This window comes from Falco cherrug, chromosome 5 (genome assembly GCF_023634085.1).
Source record: "Falco cherrug isolate bFalChe1 chromosome 5, bFalChe1.pri, whole genome shotgun sequence".
NCBI lineage: Eukaryota > Metazoa > Chordata > Aves > Falconiformes > Falconidae > Falco > Falco cherrug.
This window is the reverse complement of record NC_073701.1, coordinates 71,552,791-71,566,747: the sequence shown is the minus strand read 5'-3', so window position 1 is coordinate 71,566,747 and position 13,957 is coordinate 71,552,791. Positions and strand designations below refer to the sequence as shown.

At 62.8% G+C, this 13,957-nt stretch overlaps 2 protein-coding genes across 2 annotated transcripts in view; one reads left to right on the top strand and one right to left on the bottom strand.

Annotated features, from left to right (window-relative positions):
• Nucleotides 1-13,752, top strand: part of SND1 (staphylococcal nuclease and tudor domain containing 1) — a 128,787-nt gene extending 115,035 nt beyond the window's left edge. The window contains exons 17-24 of the mRNA XM_055711513.1: nt 10,478-10,666; nt 10,935-11,076; nt 11,277-11,400; nt 11,506-11,575; nt 11,915-12,028; nt 12,115-12,318; nt 12,973-13,017; nt 13,397-13,752. Coding sequence (XP_055567488.1) covers nt 10,478-10,666; nt 10,935-11,076; nt 11,277-11,400; nt 11,506-11,575; nt 11,915-12,028; nt 12,115-12,318; nt 12,973-13,017; nt 13,397-13,462 — 954 coding nt within the window. The 3' untranslated portion in view covers nt 13,463-13,752. The remainder of the gene's footprint in view (nt 1-10,477; nt 10,667-10,934; nt 11,077-11,276; nt 11,401-11,505; nt 11,576-11,914; nt 12,029-12,114; nt 12,319-12,972; nt 13,018-13,396) is intronic.
• LRRC4 (leucine rich repeat containing 4) lies at nt 296-3,615 on the bottom strand. The gene has a single exon (XM_055711511.1). It carries the CDS (start codon nt 3,343-3,345, stop codon nt 1,387-1,389), a length of 1,959 nt encoding a protein of 652 aa, XP_055567486.1. The 5' UTR covers nt 3,346-3,615; the 3' UTR covers nt 296-1,386.
• Nucleotides 13,753-13,957: the final 205 nt, after the last annotated feature.

Sequence of the window (13,957 nt, the reverse complement as noted above, 5' to 3'; positions counted from 1 at the left end):
GTGACACCCTCAGGTAATTTTTTTTAAAGCTAAAATAAGAAATTAAAGTAGTTCCAGTGCTCGAGCAGCCGGGGAGGGCCCCCTCGCTGCCCGACCCTGCCCGTGCTCCCCCCCAGGACCCCCTAGCCCCTCAGGACCCCCACGAGGCACTTGCCGTCCCCGCCGGGACCCGCCCCCCCCCCGGCAGCCACCTCAGATGCTGGTGGCCTCCCCCGGCCCCCTGCTGTCGCCGGGCTGAGCATTCCCCCCCCCACCCCGAGCCCTTAATTTTTCCCAGCCCCCCCCATTCCACGAGCAGCCCTCGGGGTAGGCTTGGGGGGGGATCCCCATCCTTGCCCCCACCTGGAGAAGGGCAGGGGGGGATACCCACCCCACCCACCCCAAAAAGAAAGGGACTAAAATTCGCAGCGTGTTGCTGAAGGTGGTCTACAATCATACGTCAGGTCTCCCAGCAGGGGCCCCCCCAGCCCCCCAGGAGCCTTAGCCCTGTGCCGGCGGCACACACCGGTGCGGCGGCGCATGCCGGGGCCTGCAGGATGTGGTGCAGTGGGAAAGGGGGCGCGGAGCAGGGTGGGGGGCACCCGCTCCTTGGCCCCCCTCCCCACCACCGGCCTCCCCCCGCACGCCCAGCACCCACCCGCCTGGGGTTTGTTGGGTTTTTTTTTTCCCCTTGTCTTGGGTTTTTTGCTAATTTTTTGCTTTAATACATTGCAGATGTCCATCCCCGGTCCACAGGCTGCACCACCCCGCCACCCCACCCCCAAAAAATAACCCCCAAAATTAATTTCTTTATTGCATTTGGTAGATTTTGGCACAGCACGGCGGCTCAGACCGCCGTCCCACTCCCTGCTCTGGTTTGAAGCCAACATGGCCAGTGAAGGTGGCACGCAGCCAGGGCAGTGCCGTGGAACGGGGGTCCGGCCGCATCCTGCCCCCTGCCCCCCCCTAGTCCCCCCCCCATCCCACCCCGCCGGGCTTCTCTCTGCGCTCCCCGCTACGGCATCTCCCCCGCGCCACGCTGCACCGCGCTGTACCGTGCACGGGGCCCTGCCGTTGCCGCTGCTGCCGCTGCTCCGGTTTCTACAAATTTGAATTGTTTTTCTCTCCCTCTTTTTAAATAGAACTTGCGAGTTAGAAAATAGTTTCTTTATGGTTTGTTTGTTTGTTTTTTAAATTTTAATATAATCTGCTTATCAGCCCATAGATTTAATATATAAGCATGTACAAGAAAAAAAAGTCTCTCCCCCGCTCTGTACAAAAGTTGCTGTCTATTTTTTTTTCCTTTTTTTTGTAGTTTGGTTTTTTTTGTTCTGTTTTTGTGCATTCTATTGCATTTGTAATTTCAGGGGGGGTGGGGGGTGGGAAGAAAAAAGCCCCAAAAAAAAGTCATATCTGGGTTTCCTGTACTTTCTCCTTGGTGTGGGTCTGAATTATATAGGGTTCAGAGAGGGTGGTCCCAGGGGGGTGCAGAGAGTTCCCCAAGCTGTTCTCTGTCCAGTGGGCCCCGTGTGCCGGTTTGTAGGTGTTGTAGTTAATGTGGTCATGAATGGCGGGCAGGACGACTGCCCCCTCACCTGATACGCCAGTGGGAGCCGCCGTGGTCGCCGTCGCCGCCGGCGGGATGTCCTCGTCCACCTGGATGATCTCGACCGTCCGTGCAGCCGTCACGGTGCTGCGTTGCTGGTGCCGCTTGCGGAGTTTGTAGAAGACGATGAGCATGGCCGCAGCCAGGAGTGTCACCGCCACGAAGCAACCGATGATGATCTTGGTGGTCTTCATCACCTCGTCCAAGCTGGTCTGCATCTTGTCGCCGGAGTCAGCGGTGGGTACCGCCACCTGCTTGGGCGTCCGCGTGGTCTGGACCAGGACGGTGGTGGTGGTGGTGTACGCCGGCTGGTAGCCCGTCGACGTGGTGGGCACGGGCTTGGTGAACTTGGGGGAGATGTCCTCCGGGGAGATCTCGGTGGTCTCCACCGTCACGGTGGTGAAGAAGCTGTAGTTGGAGGTGTTGAGCTCGGCCGTGCTCACGTTGAGGTAGGCCGAGGCATTGGAGTTCCCCGCCACGTTGGTCACCATGCAGGTGTAAACCCCGGTGTCCGTCAACAAGACGTGGGAGAAGTTCAAGGTGCCGTCGTTGAGGACGGAGATGCGTGGGTGGCTGGACGCGTGGCTCAAGACTGTCCCGTTAGGCAGCAACCACCTAACAGAGGACATGGAAGGAGTTCGACACTTGAGCTCGGCCACCCGTCCCTCGGAGATGTTGAGGTCCATGGGGGCATCCATGATGAAGGGTGCTGAGCACTGGAAGGAGGTCTGGTCTACCTCCACCAGGAACCTGCCCCGCATGTGCAGGGGGGCATGGCAGCGCCCACAGCAGGTAGAGTTGGTGGGGATGTACTCCCGCAACCACCACGACAGCCAGAGGATGTCGCAGTCGCAGTCCCAAGGGTTGTGGTGCAGGTGGAGCTCCACCAGGTACCGCAGCGGGGCGAAGAGGTCATGGGGCAGGGAGGAGAGGTTGTTGTGGGCCAGGTTGAGCTCCACCAGTGCTGTCAGGTCATCGAAGGCATTCCGTTCAATCAAGTTGATCTGTGAGTTCATAATCCAGAGCTTTTTGAGGGACTTGAGCCCATGGAAGGAGCCCGGTTTGATCTCGGGGAAGTTATTGCCCGACATCTCCAGCTCCTCCAGCCCCACCAAGGGCGTCAGGTTGGGCATGTCCTTAATGTTGCACATCCCCAGGTTCAGGTACTTGAGGTTGTACAACCCCTCAAAAGCCCCCTCAGAGATGTACTCCAGCTTCTTCAGCTCGCCCAGATCCAGGCGCATGAGGGAGGGCACCCGGTTGAAGGCGTACGAGGGGATGCTCTCAATGGGGTTGTTCCTCAACCACAACTCCCGCAGCTTGGAGAGGTACTCGAAGGCCCCACTGGGGATGACGGTCAACCAGTTGTCAAAGAGCTCCAGGGTGTTGAGGCTGGCCAGCCCGTTGAAAGCCCCCACCTCGATCTGCCGGATGGCGTTCCTGCCCAACTGCAGGACCTCCAGGTGATGCAAGTGGCGGAAAGTATCCGCCTGGATCATCTGGATGTTGTTCTCCATGAGGTTGAGATACCGGGTGTTGGAGGGGATCCCAGGGGGAACCTCAGCGAGGCCACGACGGGTGCAGACCACCTTGCTGAATTGGTTACTGCAGGAGCAAACGGAGGGGCAGCTCTGGGGTCCGGGGGAGGCGGCGGCAACGTATAGAATCCACGCGTGTACCGTCAGGTAGGAGACCAGGGCAGCTCTCCAGGCGCGGCGGCGGCGGTGGTGGTACACAGTTACCTGCCACAAGAGCTTCATGATGTGGCACGTTCATCATTCACCATCGTCTGGGGATGTCGGCGTGAAAAGGAGAACTGGCTCAGGGCCCCCCCCCCCCTCTCCTGGCTCCGACAAGCTGGGCCTGGCTGGCCGGAGGGGGGGGGTGGGGGTCGCGGTGCTGGGGGAGTGGGGGGCCGGGGAGGGGGAAGGAAAAAATGAAAATTTAGCCCCCCCCCAAAAAAAGCAACAATAGGTGCTGGGGGGATGGGGAGGAAAGAGGCGCCCTCCCTCCCGGCCGAGCCTCACTCTCCAGCCGTACCTACCTGGGGAAGGGGCTGGGGGGCTGCTCCGGGGGGGCTCGGCGCCGAGCAAAGGTGGGGGAGTGGGGCCGGGGCGGGAGGGGGGGGCGGCTCGGGGGGGGGGGGGGGGCGGAAAAAGACAAAATGGCTCCTAGAGGCTGCGGTGCAGGGGGGGGCAGCCCGGCTAAGCAGGGGCCCGGCACCCCCCCGCCGCGGCGAGCCCCGCCGCTGCCCGCGCCTCGCACCTCCGCCCGTGGGGCCGCCCCGGCCGCCCCGGCCGCCGCGGCATGGCGGCCCCCGGCCGCGGGGAGCAGCTGGCAGGCAGGGGGGATCGGTAATGATGTTTTAAAAAATTGGGGGGGAGGGGAGAAAAAAAAAATGAAAAAAATGAAAATTCGATAAAATAAAAATCAAAGCTAAAAATAAAAAAAAAATCGAGGTAAAAATTAAAAAAAATGTAAAAAAAATTAAAAAATATTAGAAATCTATAAAAATAAATAAATAAATAGCGAAAAGCCCTCGCGGGAGAGGGGAGAAAACACCAGGTAGCGGAGAGGAGAGGCCGCGTCGGGGGGGGCTGCCGGCGGGGGGAGAGCCCCGGCGGCGGCGGGCAGCGGGTCCGCTCGGGGGGGTCCCGTCACCCCCCCCCCTTCGTCTGTGTCCCGCGTCCCGGCGTGGGCCGGGTGTCGCCTTCAGCGGCCGCGCAGTGCGGTGGCGGTGGCGGCCCCGGGGCCGGCGGGCATCCTCCGGTCCTAGCGGGCGTGCGGGCCCCGCGGAGCCCCGGCGGTGCGGGCGGTGCGGGCGGTGCGGGCGGCAGCCGCGCAGGCGGCTCTCTCATCCTTTTGTCCTTCAGTGGGAGCGCGGATGGATTGCTGACGCATCGTGTTGGGAGCCCGGCAGCAGCAGCGGGGGATGCTGAGCACCGCCGGCCTCTCCGACACCCCCCCCCCTCGCCCCCCCCCCCTTCCCCTCCGCCCCCCCCCCGCCCCACTCCGGAGGGGCCCCGGTTCAGCCGGTGCGGCGGCCGGGAGCTATTCTCGGTCTGGCTGCTCGGGAAGGAAGATGCGGTGATGGGCTTCCTCCTCCTCTTCCTCCTCCCTCCTCCTCCTCCTGCCCCCCCTGCCCGCAGCCCCCCCCCCGGGGGGGGGTCTCAGCCTTGGCGGCTCTGAGCCCCCTGACCCCGGAGGAGGGGAGCGCCGCGGCCGCGGGGTGAGGAAGGACGGAACGGACGGATGGACGGGCGGGCGGGCGGCTGGACGGACGGATGGACGGAGGCGGCGCGGTGCTAGTGGAGCAGCTCGGCGACTTTAAGGTGATGGGGGGGGATGCGGTTCCTTCCGCGGCTGGCGGCCCCCACCCCACCCACAGCCCCCCCATGCGAGGCTGCCCAGCTGAGTAAGGGTCCGCAGACCCCCGGGTGCAGCCCCCCTGGCACGTGCTGGACACAAGTCTGAGACCCGACACAAGCCAGGACACTGATGGAGACCCCAAACCCGGCTCTGCAGCGGTTGGCGGGGGGGGAAGGGGGGGGCATGGGTCTGGCGCCGCTGTTGGCTGGGGAGTGGGCACAGTGATGGGTGCGTGGGTACCACCAGCTTTTTGGGGTATGGGCTGCCCCCACCTCTGCCTTGCCCCTGTCTGCTGGCACCCACGGGGTGTCCCAGTGCGGGTGGATAATTAGTGCCAGCCAGGTAACAAACCCCTGGGACAGCAGTGGGAGGCAAACACCAGCACCCCTGGGGTCCCATGGGTGCTGGCACTGGCGTGGTCCCTGCTGCAAGGTGAGGGTGGGACCCCGCTGCGCATTGCCACTGGGCTGCATGGGGGGGGTGCAGAGTGGGATCGGAGAGAGCTGCCAGGGGGCCATGGCCCCCACCCTCGAGCCTCCCCCCACCTCGTTGTTTTACACCCCTGGTGAGCAGCCAGTGGCCGAGGGCTTTGCCGGCAGCACCGATCCGTCCTGAGCGGCAGCTCCAGAGCAGCCTCTGCCGAGTTTTAATTAGTATAAGCGATGGAGGGTGCAGGTGGGGGGCCAGGGGCCCCCCAAGTGTGGCACCCAGCTTGGCTCACCCCCGTGGGCTGCTGCACCAAGCAGGTCCCTGTGGGACTGCCGGCAGTGCCAAAGCAGGTGGGCTCCTCAGCTGGATGGGTGTCCTCAGGGTCCTGGGTAGGGGGTGCCCCGGCCCCCCAGGCTGGCAGCGAGGAGGTGCTGGAGGTGGGCAACCTGGGGTGAGGTGATGGGGGGAGAGGGACAGGTAAAACCCACCCCAATCTTATGTGGATTCTCTGGTGTCTGATCAAAGCCGTGCTTGCACCATGCGAGGGTGGGCATCCCTGGGGACCCCATGCAGGATTTCCGTGTCTGTGGGGCTCCCAGCCCTGTGTCAGGATGGAATGGGGTGGGATGGGGAGGGTCACAAGACTGGGACATGCCAACAGCACCAGCCGCGCAAGGGAGTGGGACTGCAGCCCACCCTTCACCCTGGGAGCAGGGGCTGTGCACCCAAACCAGGGGCTGTGCAGGGCCAGGCTGTTGGCACAGTCTGGCAGGGACCTGGTCCCGGCCCAGCACGCCCCGGGGGCGGGGAGCAGAGGAGGCTCAGGGATGGGAGGCAGGGACCCCCAACTGGTCGGCCTGTTACCCCAACCCCCAACCCCCTGCTCCCTGGTTGTGTGGGGCCATGCCCACCCACAGGTGGAGCATGTCATCCGAGTGCCACCCAACTGGCTAGGCACCCCTGTGGGGCTGGTGGGTGTTCAGGTTTGGCCTCTTGGGGTCACCCCATGTGACAGCACCCTGGGGCACTCCACAATCCTCTCCTGTCCTTGTTCCTTGCAGGGTGCCAGAGCCCAGCTGGGGTCACTGTCCCCATGTTGGTGGCACATCCCTGGGGAGCCACTTTGCAGCCCCCTCAGTGTTTCCCACTGCCAGGTGTGGCAGCGATGTCCCCTGGGCACTGCAGGACCTGGTGGCCTTGTGTCACCCACAGCAGAGACCAGCAGTTGTATCCAGTCCCTGCTGAAGCAGAGATCTTCTTGTGAGTCCATTAACATCCCCATGACAGTGACCCTGCTCTAGAGGGGTGGCACAGGGGACGGGGATGACATTGCCACCGAAGCATCGCCCTGCAACATTATGGAGGTCACACCACACGTGCATGGGGTGCTGCTTCTTGGGGACCAGCTTGGCTGGAGGTGGCATGAGCATCCCTTGGGCCAGCAGGTGACCCGGCGGCCTCATCCTGCCTCTTGGTATGCCAGCAGCCCCAGGCTGTGCCACGCATGTGCTGTGGCAGGCGCTGTGCCGGCAGCCCATTCGGTGGAAGGGAAGAGGGATGCTGCGAGGCTTTTTTAAGTGGCAGGGAAAGGTTATGACAGGATTGATGAGCTTCAGGATGGGGAAACAGCTCCATGTCCGGCAGCACCAGTGGAGCCAAACACAATTAACCACACAGAAGGCTACGGCAGGGTAATTAAATTATCACAACGTGACACCTGTAAAGCAGCAAAGGGCCCATCTATCTCCTGCTCAGCTCAGACCTCGCCTCTCCCTACATCCCTGGTGGGGGGCGGTGTGGCTGGTGCCTGTCACGCACCTAGCATGATGTGTGCCATCCCGGTGGCCACACTGGCTATGAGCCAAACCCTGACTGGGCTTCAGCTCCAGCAACTGGAAGGGGCTGCAGGAAGATACCGACGACCCTCTGCCCATCCCCAGCAGCACCGTGGTGTCGAGCCACGCACCCGTTGCCGCTCACCAGCTGGCTGCCGGCCCCGCTGCAGCACTGGGTGAGCGGCTGCCAGCCAGGCAGATACCATTAGCCACCAGCCCCTGATAAGGGATCGATGGTGGAGGGATGCAGGCAGTGAAGTGCCGATGCTCCAGCAGATGGAGCGGAGGTCGGTGCAGCGCCGGGAGACCTCACGATGCTGTGGTACTTGGGGTCAGTGCTCGCTGGAGCAGGCAGGGGTGCAGGCAGGAGGGAGCACCCCTGGCTCCTGGCAGGGGTGCCGGCAGGTGGGGGCAGCCCATGTTGCTTGGCCAGGCCGGTGGGTGCAGGCAGCAGGCGGCGGGGTCCAGGTTCCCAGCATCCTGGCAGGAGACGTGTCTGTGTGGCACGTGGTTGCTTGTGCTTGAGCGTGTGCATTTGTGCACGCGTGTTTGAGCTGTGTGCGGGAGCTGAGGCACATGCTGCACGCACCCATGGGTGCCCCGGCTTTGCCAGCACTGGGTGCGCTGCTGGCAGCTATGCTTACAGCCGTGCTGGCCCAGCGCAGGGGTCGTTTGGGAAGGGGCTGCCCAGGGGCTGCGTTTGGCCAGCGCCGACGCGTGGGGTGCCGCACTGGCAGCGCCGCGTCCTGCTGCCGTTCGGTCGCGTTGCCGCTAGATGGGAATGCAGCGTTGTGCCCGGGGCCGCGACAGAGCCTTGCTCCGGGCGCGGTGGAGCCGGCTCCACGGCTCCGGGCCCACCACGGGCGGGGGGCACGGCACTTACCCTGCCCGGGGCGGGGTGGCCTGCCTGGGGGGAGGCTCATCACCCACTCGTAGTACCAAGCAAACGAATTTCTGGACTGCTGGAAAAGCCCAGGCGGGACCTGCCGTGGCCGGCGGGGGGGACAGGCACAGCCCTTGTAGCACAGCGAGGCACACCAGGAGGGGTCCAGCCCCCCCAGAGGGAGGACGCTGTGGGGGCACCAGGCTCCCTTCTCTCCATCGGCAGCAGCAGCAGGCAGGCAGGCAGTGGAGACGATCAGCATGCCGGGCACGTGCGGGGAGCCTTGGCTCGCTGCCGCCCCACAAACGCTTTCAAAGGGGCTTTATGTGCGCAGAAACGCCATGGATTCATGGTGGGATGACCCGTTTTGGGGGGTGTTCCTCATGCCAGGGCTCAGCTCTTCACAACGGGGTTGGCCTGGGGCAGGAGGCAGGCAGACCCCCACCCCGGGGCAGGGTTCAGATGCTGCCCAGGATGCTGGGAACGGCTGGTTCTGTGTGCTTCATCTGCGGCATCTCCTGCCTACACAGCATCTCCTGCCTGCATGCCACCTCCTGCCTGCATGGCATCTCCTGCCTGCATGGTGTCTTTTGCCCGCCTGGCATCTCCTGCCTGCGTGACATCCCCTGCCTGCCCACCCCCAAAGCACCATGAGGCTACAGGCCCCCAGGTTGGGGACCAGAAGGAGCTCTGGGGGACACCAAGCTTGTCCCCAGGAGGGCTGACACATGTCTCCAGAGCCAGACTTGGCTGTGCTGGCTGCTGGCACCTGGGTTTGGTGCCAGATGGTTGAGATCGCTGCCCAGGAATGGCAATGGGGGACACATCTCCCAGCAGTGTCCGTGACTCCCCCCGTCCCTGCACAGCTCCCCCATACCTGCACACCCTGTGCCATGTGAGATGCCAGCTGATGCCATGTGTTTTGCAGGGAGCATTATTTTACAAATTTCGTTGTTTTGAGGCTTTAACTCCCATTACAGGATTAACGGAGATTACCGGTCCCGGCAGAGCTGCTGAGGCAGTAACGGGTGCCACTGGGAAAGGGGACCTGGTAGGTTTGTCACGGGGTGGTGAGGATGCCTGCCATGCTGCCACAGTGGTCTGGAGCTGGCCCTGGTTCAGCCCCTGCAGAACTGCTGGAAAGGGAGATGTGGGGGTCTCTGGGGGTCCTCGCCGGTCCCCAGCTCAGAGCAGAACAGTCTGCAGAGGTCCTGGGCAGTGTCACTGACTTTGGGGACAGACACTGTCCCCAAGGTAAGGAGAAGGCAGAAGAGGGACCCCGGAGGTTGTGGGCACTGTGGCAGTGTGTGGGGCGATGCAGACGTGGGTGTGCGGGGTGTACAGGAGACGTGGGGTGCATGGGGGTGTGCAGGGTGGTACACAGGATGCACACGGGGATGTGCAAGGTGCACAGGGATGTTCAGAGTGTAAGTGGTACATGGGGGTGTGCAGGGTGCATGAGGGTGTGCAACCTGCACTGGGGTGTGCAAGGTGGCCATTTCAGTTTGCTCTGGCTGGTTTGCACACTCCACTTTGCTCCCTCTGGTTTACACACTTCGGCTTGCAAATTCGTTTGCTTTCCCTGGTTTGCTATCACTCATTTGCACACCCCAATAAGCTCTCTGGTTTGCACACTCGTTTGCTCTCCGGTTTACTCTAGGTGCCATGTGAGCTCCAGGTCTCCTTGGCAAGCAGACACCATAGGACGGGATGCAGGCAGAGCCATAGCACAGGCATGTCTGCCTGCACGAGCAATGGTTGGGGGACAAGGGGCTGGGGGCGCAGCCTGCCCCAGCAGCCCTGTTTCAGTCCCCTGTCTGGCTCTGCATGGCTCCAGGCTCTACCTGTGCTCCCCAGCTGCTCCTGGGTGCAGGCAGGGAGCTGGAGATGCAGAGGATAGCGTGCTCCTGCCCTCATCCCTTGCACCCTCCTTCCCTCATCTCTTGCTGATTCCCTTCCCTGGGTATTGCTGGGAGCAGAGCTGAGTGCCATGGACCAGAGCTGGGTGTTTGTGGAGCAGAGCTGGGTGCCAGGGAGCAGAGCTGGGTGCCACAGATCAGAACTGGGTGCCAGGGAGCAGAGCTGGGTGCCAGGGGGGATAGCAGAGGGGACCCTGCCTGCCAGACCCTGTGCTGGGATGGCCTTCAGCTGGACACATGCCTGACGCGCGTCCACCTGGCCAGTCAAACTCCGTCATATCCAGACATTTATTTTATTGCTCGATGAAGTTTTAAGCAGCCAAGATGAAGCCAAACATGTGGGGATGAAGGCAGTGGCTGGCAGGGCAGGTGTGAGGTGGGGACGAGTATGTGGATGGATCCTGCCTACCGCTGAGTGTGCAAAGGGCTAACATCCCTCCCCACCGGGCACCCACAGGTGGAGGTGGAGGTGGAGAGCATGGACAAGGCGGGGAACTTCATTGGATGGCTGCACATCGAGGGCCTCAACCTGTCAGTGGCTCTGGTGGAGCATGCCCTCTCCAAGGTCCACTTCACTGCTGAGCGCAGCCCCTACTACAAGGCGCTGTTGGCTGCCGAGGAGGCTGCCAGGCAGAAGAAGGAAAAGGTGAGCATGGGGCAGGACTGTCCCCGAATAATGTTCCCACCACAAGGGATGTCCGCATGCCCCCACCTCAAGGGATGTCCCCAGGCCAAGAGATGTCCCCACCCAGAGGGAGGTCCCCACCCCAAGGCGGATGGGATCCACGGTGCTGGGGACCAGGGATGCTCCAGCTGCTGGGTGCTAGCACAGCCACTATCCCCTTGCTGGTGGCATCGAGCATGGCCATGGGGTCCCCCAGCCAGTGTGTGTCATGTCCCCCTGCCAATCCCAGGTATGGTCCCACTACGAGGAGACCCCAGTGGAGGAGGTGGTGCCGGTGCTGGAGGAGAAGGAGCGCGCAACCAACTACAAGCCTGTCTTCGTGACGGAGATCACGGACGATCTCCACTTCTACGTGCAGGACGTGGAGACAGGTACGGGGACAGGGCTGGGGTCCCCGCAGTCCCTATGTGTGTCCCCACCCAGAGGGCACACAGCTCCCAGGGGACCCCCCTGCCATACCCAAGCATCAGGGTGCCAGGTGAAGCCCCCCCAAAGAGTCATGTCCTGGGCTAAATGAGGGGCAAATGATGAGGGTGGCTGGAGGCGGGTGCTGGATCCTGCTCCTCTGCAGGTGCCCAGCTGGAGAAGCTGATGGAGAACATGCGTGCCGAGGTGGGCAGCCACCCGCCCGTGGAGGGCTCCTATGCCCCGCGCCGTGGAGACTTCTGCATTGCCAAGTTTGTCGATGGAGAATGGTGAGGAGAAGGTCCTGCTCCCCCTGGCGTGGGGCTGTGGGGCAGCGTTGCCCCATGCTGAGGTGTGTTTTTGGGGTGACACACACCCCCAATCCCACCCTCCAGGTACCGGGCCCGGGTGGAGAAGGTGGAGTCAGCCGCCAAAGTCCATATCTTCTACATTGACTATGGCAACGTGAGTGCTCACCATGCTGGGGCAGGGGGCATGGGTGGGGGGCACCCTGGGGTGCCAACTGAAGCCCCCCAGCTCCAGCTGTGCAGGGGTGCAGTGGCTGTGTCCCCCAGCTGCCGAGCATCAGGCAGGGGCAGGATCTTGCCTTTGGGACAGGGGGTCCTGGGGTGAAGAGTCATATGTCCATCCATCCATCCATCCATCCGTCCGTCCGTCTGTCCATCAATCCATCCATCCATCCATTCGTCCGTCCGTCCATCCATCCATCCCTGTGGCTGGGTGCTGGGGTGCCCAGCACCGTTGGGTGCCCTTCTAACCCTGACACCCTCTCTGCCCCTACAGAAGGAGACACTGCCTGCCACGCGCCTGGCCACTCTGCCTCCAGCCTTCAGCACCCGCGTCCTGCCGGCACAAGCCACTGAATACAAGTTCGCCTTCATCCAGGTGCCCCAGGACGTAAGTATGGGGGTGCCCAGGGAAGGGAGGGGGTGGCTCTGGGTCTCTGATGGGACTGTGGGATCTGACACCATGCGGTGCTGCAGGATGACGCACGGGCAGACGCAGTGGACAGCGTGGTGCGGGACATCCAGAACACCCAGTGCCTGCTCAACGTGGAGCACCTGGGACCAGGTTGTCCTCACGTCACCCTCCAGTTCGCTGACTCCAAGAGCGATGTGGGGCTGGGACTGGTCAAGGAGGGGCTGGTCATGGTGGAGGTGCGCAAGGAGAAGCAGTTCCAGAAAGTGGTAGGTGCTGTGGTGGGGGTGTGTCCATCCATCTGTCTGTCCATCTGTCCATCCATCCATCCATCCATCCATCTGGATGCATGGATGGATCAATGGATGCATTGATCCATCCATACATCCACCTGTCTGTCCATCCATCCATCCACCCATCCATACACACACACACACACACATCCATCCGTTTCTCCATCCATCCACCCATCCATCCCTCTATCCTGCTGGGGTGATGAGGGGTCTCTACTCTGCTGTCAGCAGGGTGGGCTCTGCCGCATGGGCAGCTGAGCGGTAATTGATCCCTCGCATACCTGATACCATATCAGTCCTGGCCTGGTGGTGGTTGGTGGCTGTCTGGGGGCTTGGGGACGGGGAGGGGAAGGGAGACACCAAGCACTGGTCACATCCACCCCAGTGCCTGGCCTTCTTCTTGGAGCCGTGCTGGCTGGGGGTCTCACCTCCCTGCCCTCCATGGGGATCCTTCTCCGCCAACCTTGGGTGCAGGGTAATGTGTGCCACAGAGGGACAGAGTGGAGTGTGTGTCCCCAGCATGGCCAGGCAGACCCTGCCAGGGGTGCACATCACTGCACCACCCCCAAACCCCCCCAGGAAGGCAGAGGAGAGGGCACAGGTTCATCCCACTGGCCTCTGTCCCCACAGATCACCGAATACCTGAACGCCCAGGAGACAGCCAAGAGTGCCCGGGTAAGTGAGGGGGGGCAGGTGGGAGCTGGCCCCTCTGTCCTCTGGAGGGTCTGCTGCAGACCCCTTGGCTGGGGGGTGCTGGATGTGGTACCCCCCATCTTCAGGGACAATGCTGGATGCAGTCCCCCCATCTCTGGGGTGATGCTGGATGCGGTGCCCACCCCCATTTCTGGGGTGACGCTGGATGTGGTACGCCCTGTCTCTGGGGTGATATTGGATGCAGCCCCCCATTTCCATGGTGATGCTGGATGTGGTACCCCCTGTCTCTGGGGTGATGCTGGATGCAGCCCCCCCCATCTCTGGGGATGATGCTGGATGCAGCCCCCCCCATCTCCAGGCTGATGCTGGATGTGGCCCCATCCTGCACCCTGTCTTGCAGCTGAACCTCTGGCGCTACGGGGATTTCCGCGCGGACGACGCAGACGAGTTTGGCTACAGCCGCTGAGGGATGCTTCGGGGCCCACGTCCCCACCGCCGCCACCACACTAACGTCCTGTCTCGCCCTTGTCCCATCCCATCTCACCCTGTCCCCTGGGGGCCGGGGCAGCTGAGGGGAAGGCCGCAGCTCCATACCCTGGGGATGCTGGGGTGGGGGGTGGCCCCAGCCCCCCGACCCCCTGCCTTTGTCTGACTGACAGCTGAATTTGCCCCCCCTCTGTCCTGCCCGCAGCCAGCGCCCCCCCCCCGGCCTGTATTTAAAGCTTCAGAGGCCAAATAAAAGTAGTCAAGCGTCAAGCTGTGGCCTCTCCCTGCCGGGGGGGTCCCTCTGTGCTGGTGTCACCCCCTCCCACCCCCAAGGGTGTCACCTCGTCTGCCTGGGAAGGGAGAGATGCCTCAGGCATGGGCATGCCCTCCCTGCTGTGGGGTCTTGGGGAGGGTCCCCCACCCATGGGGCGCTGCAGCCCAGAGGCCCCAACCCCCATCTCATCCTGCCCCAGTG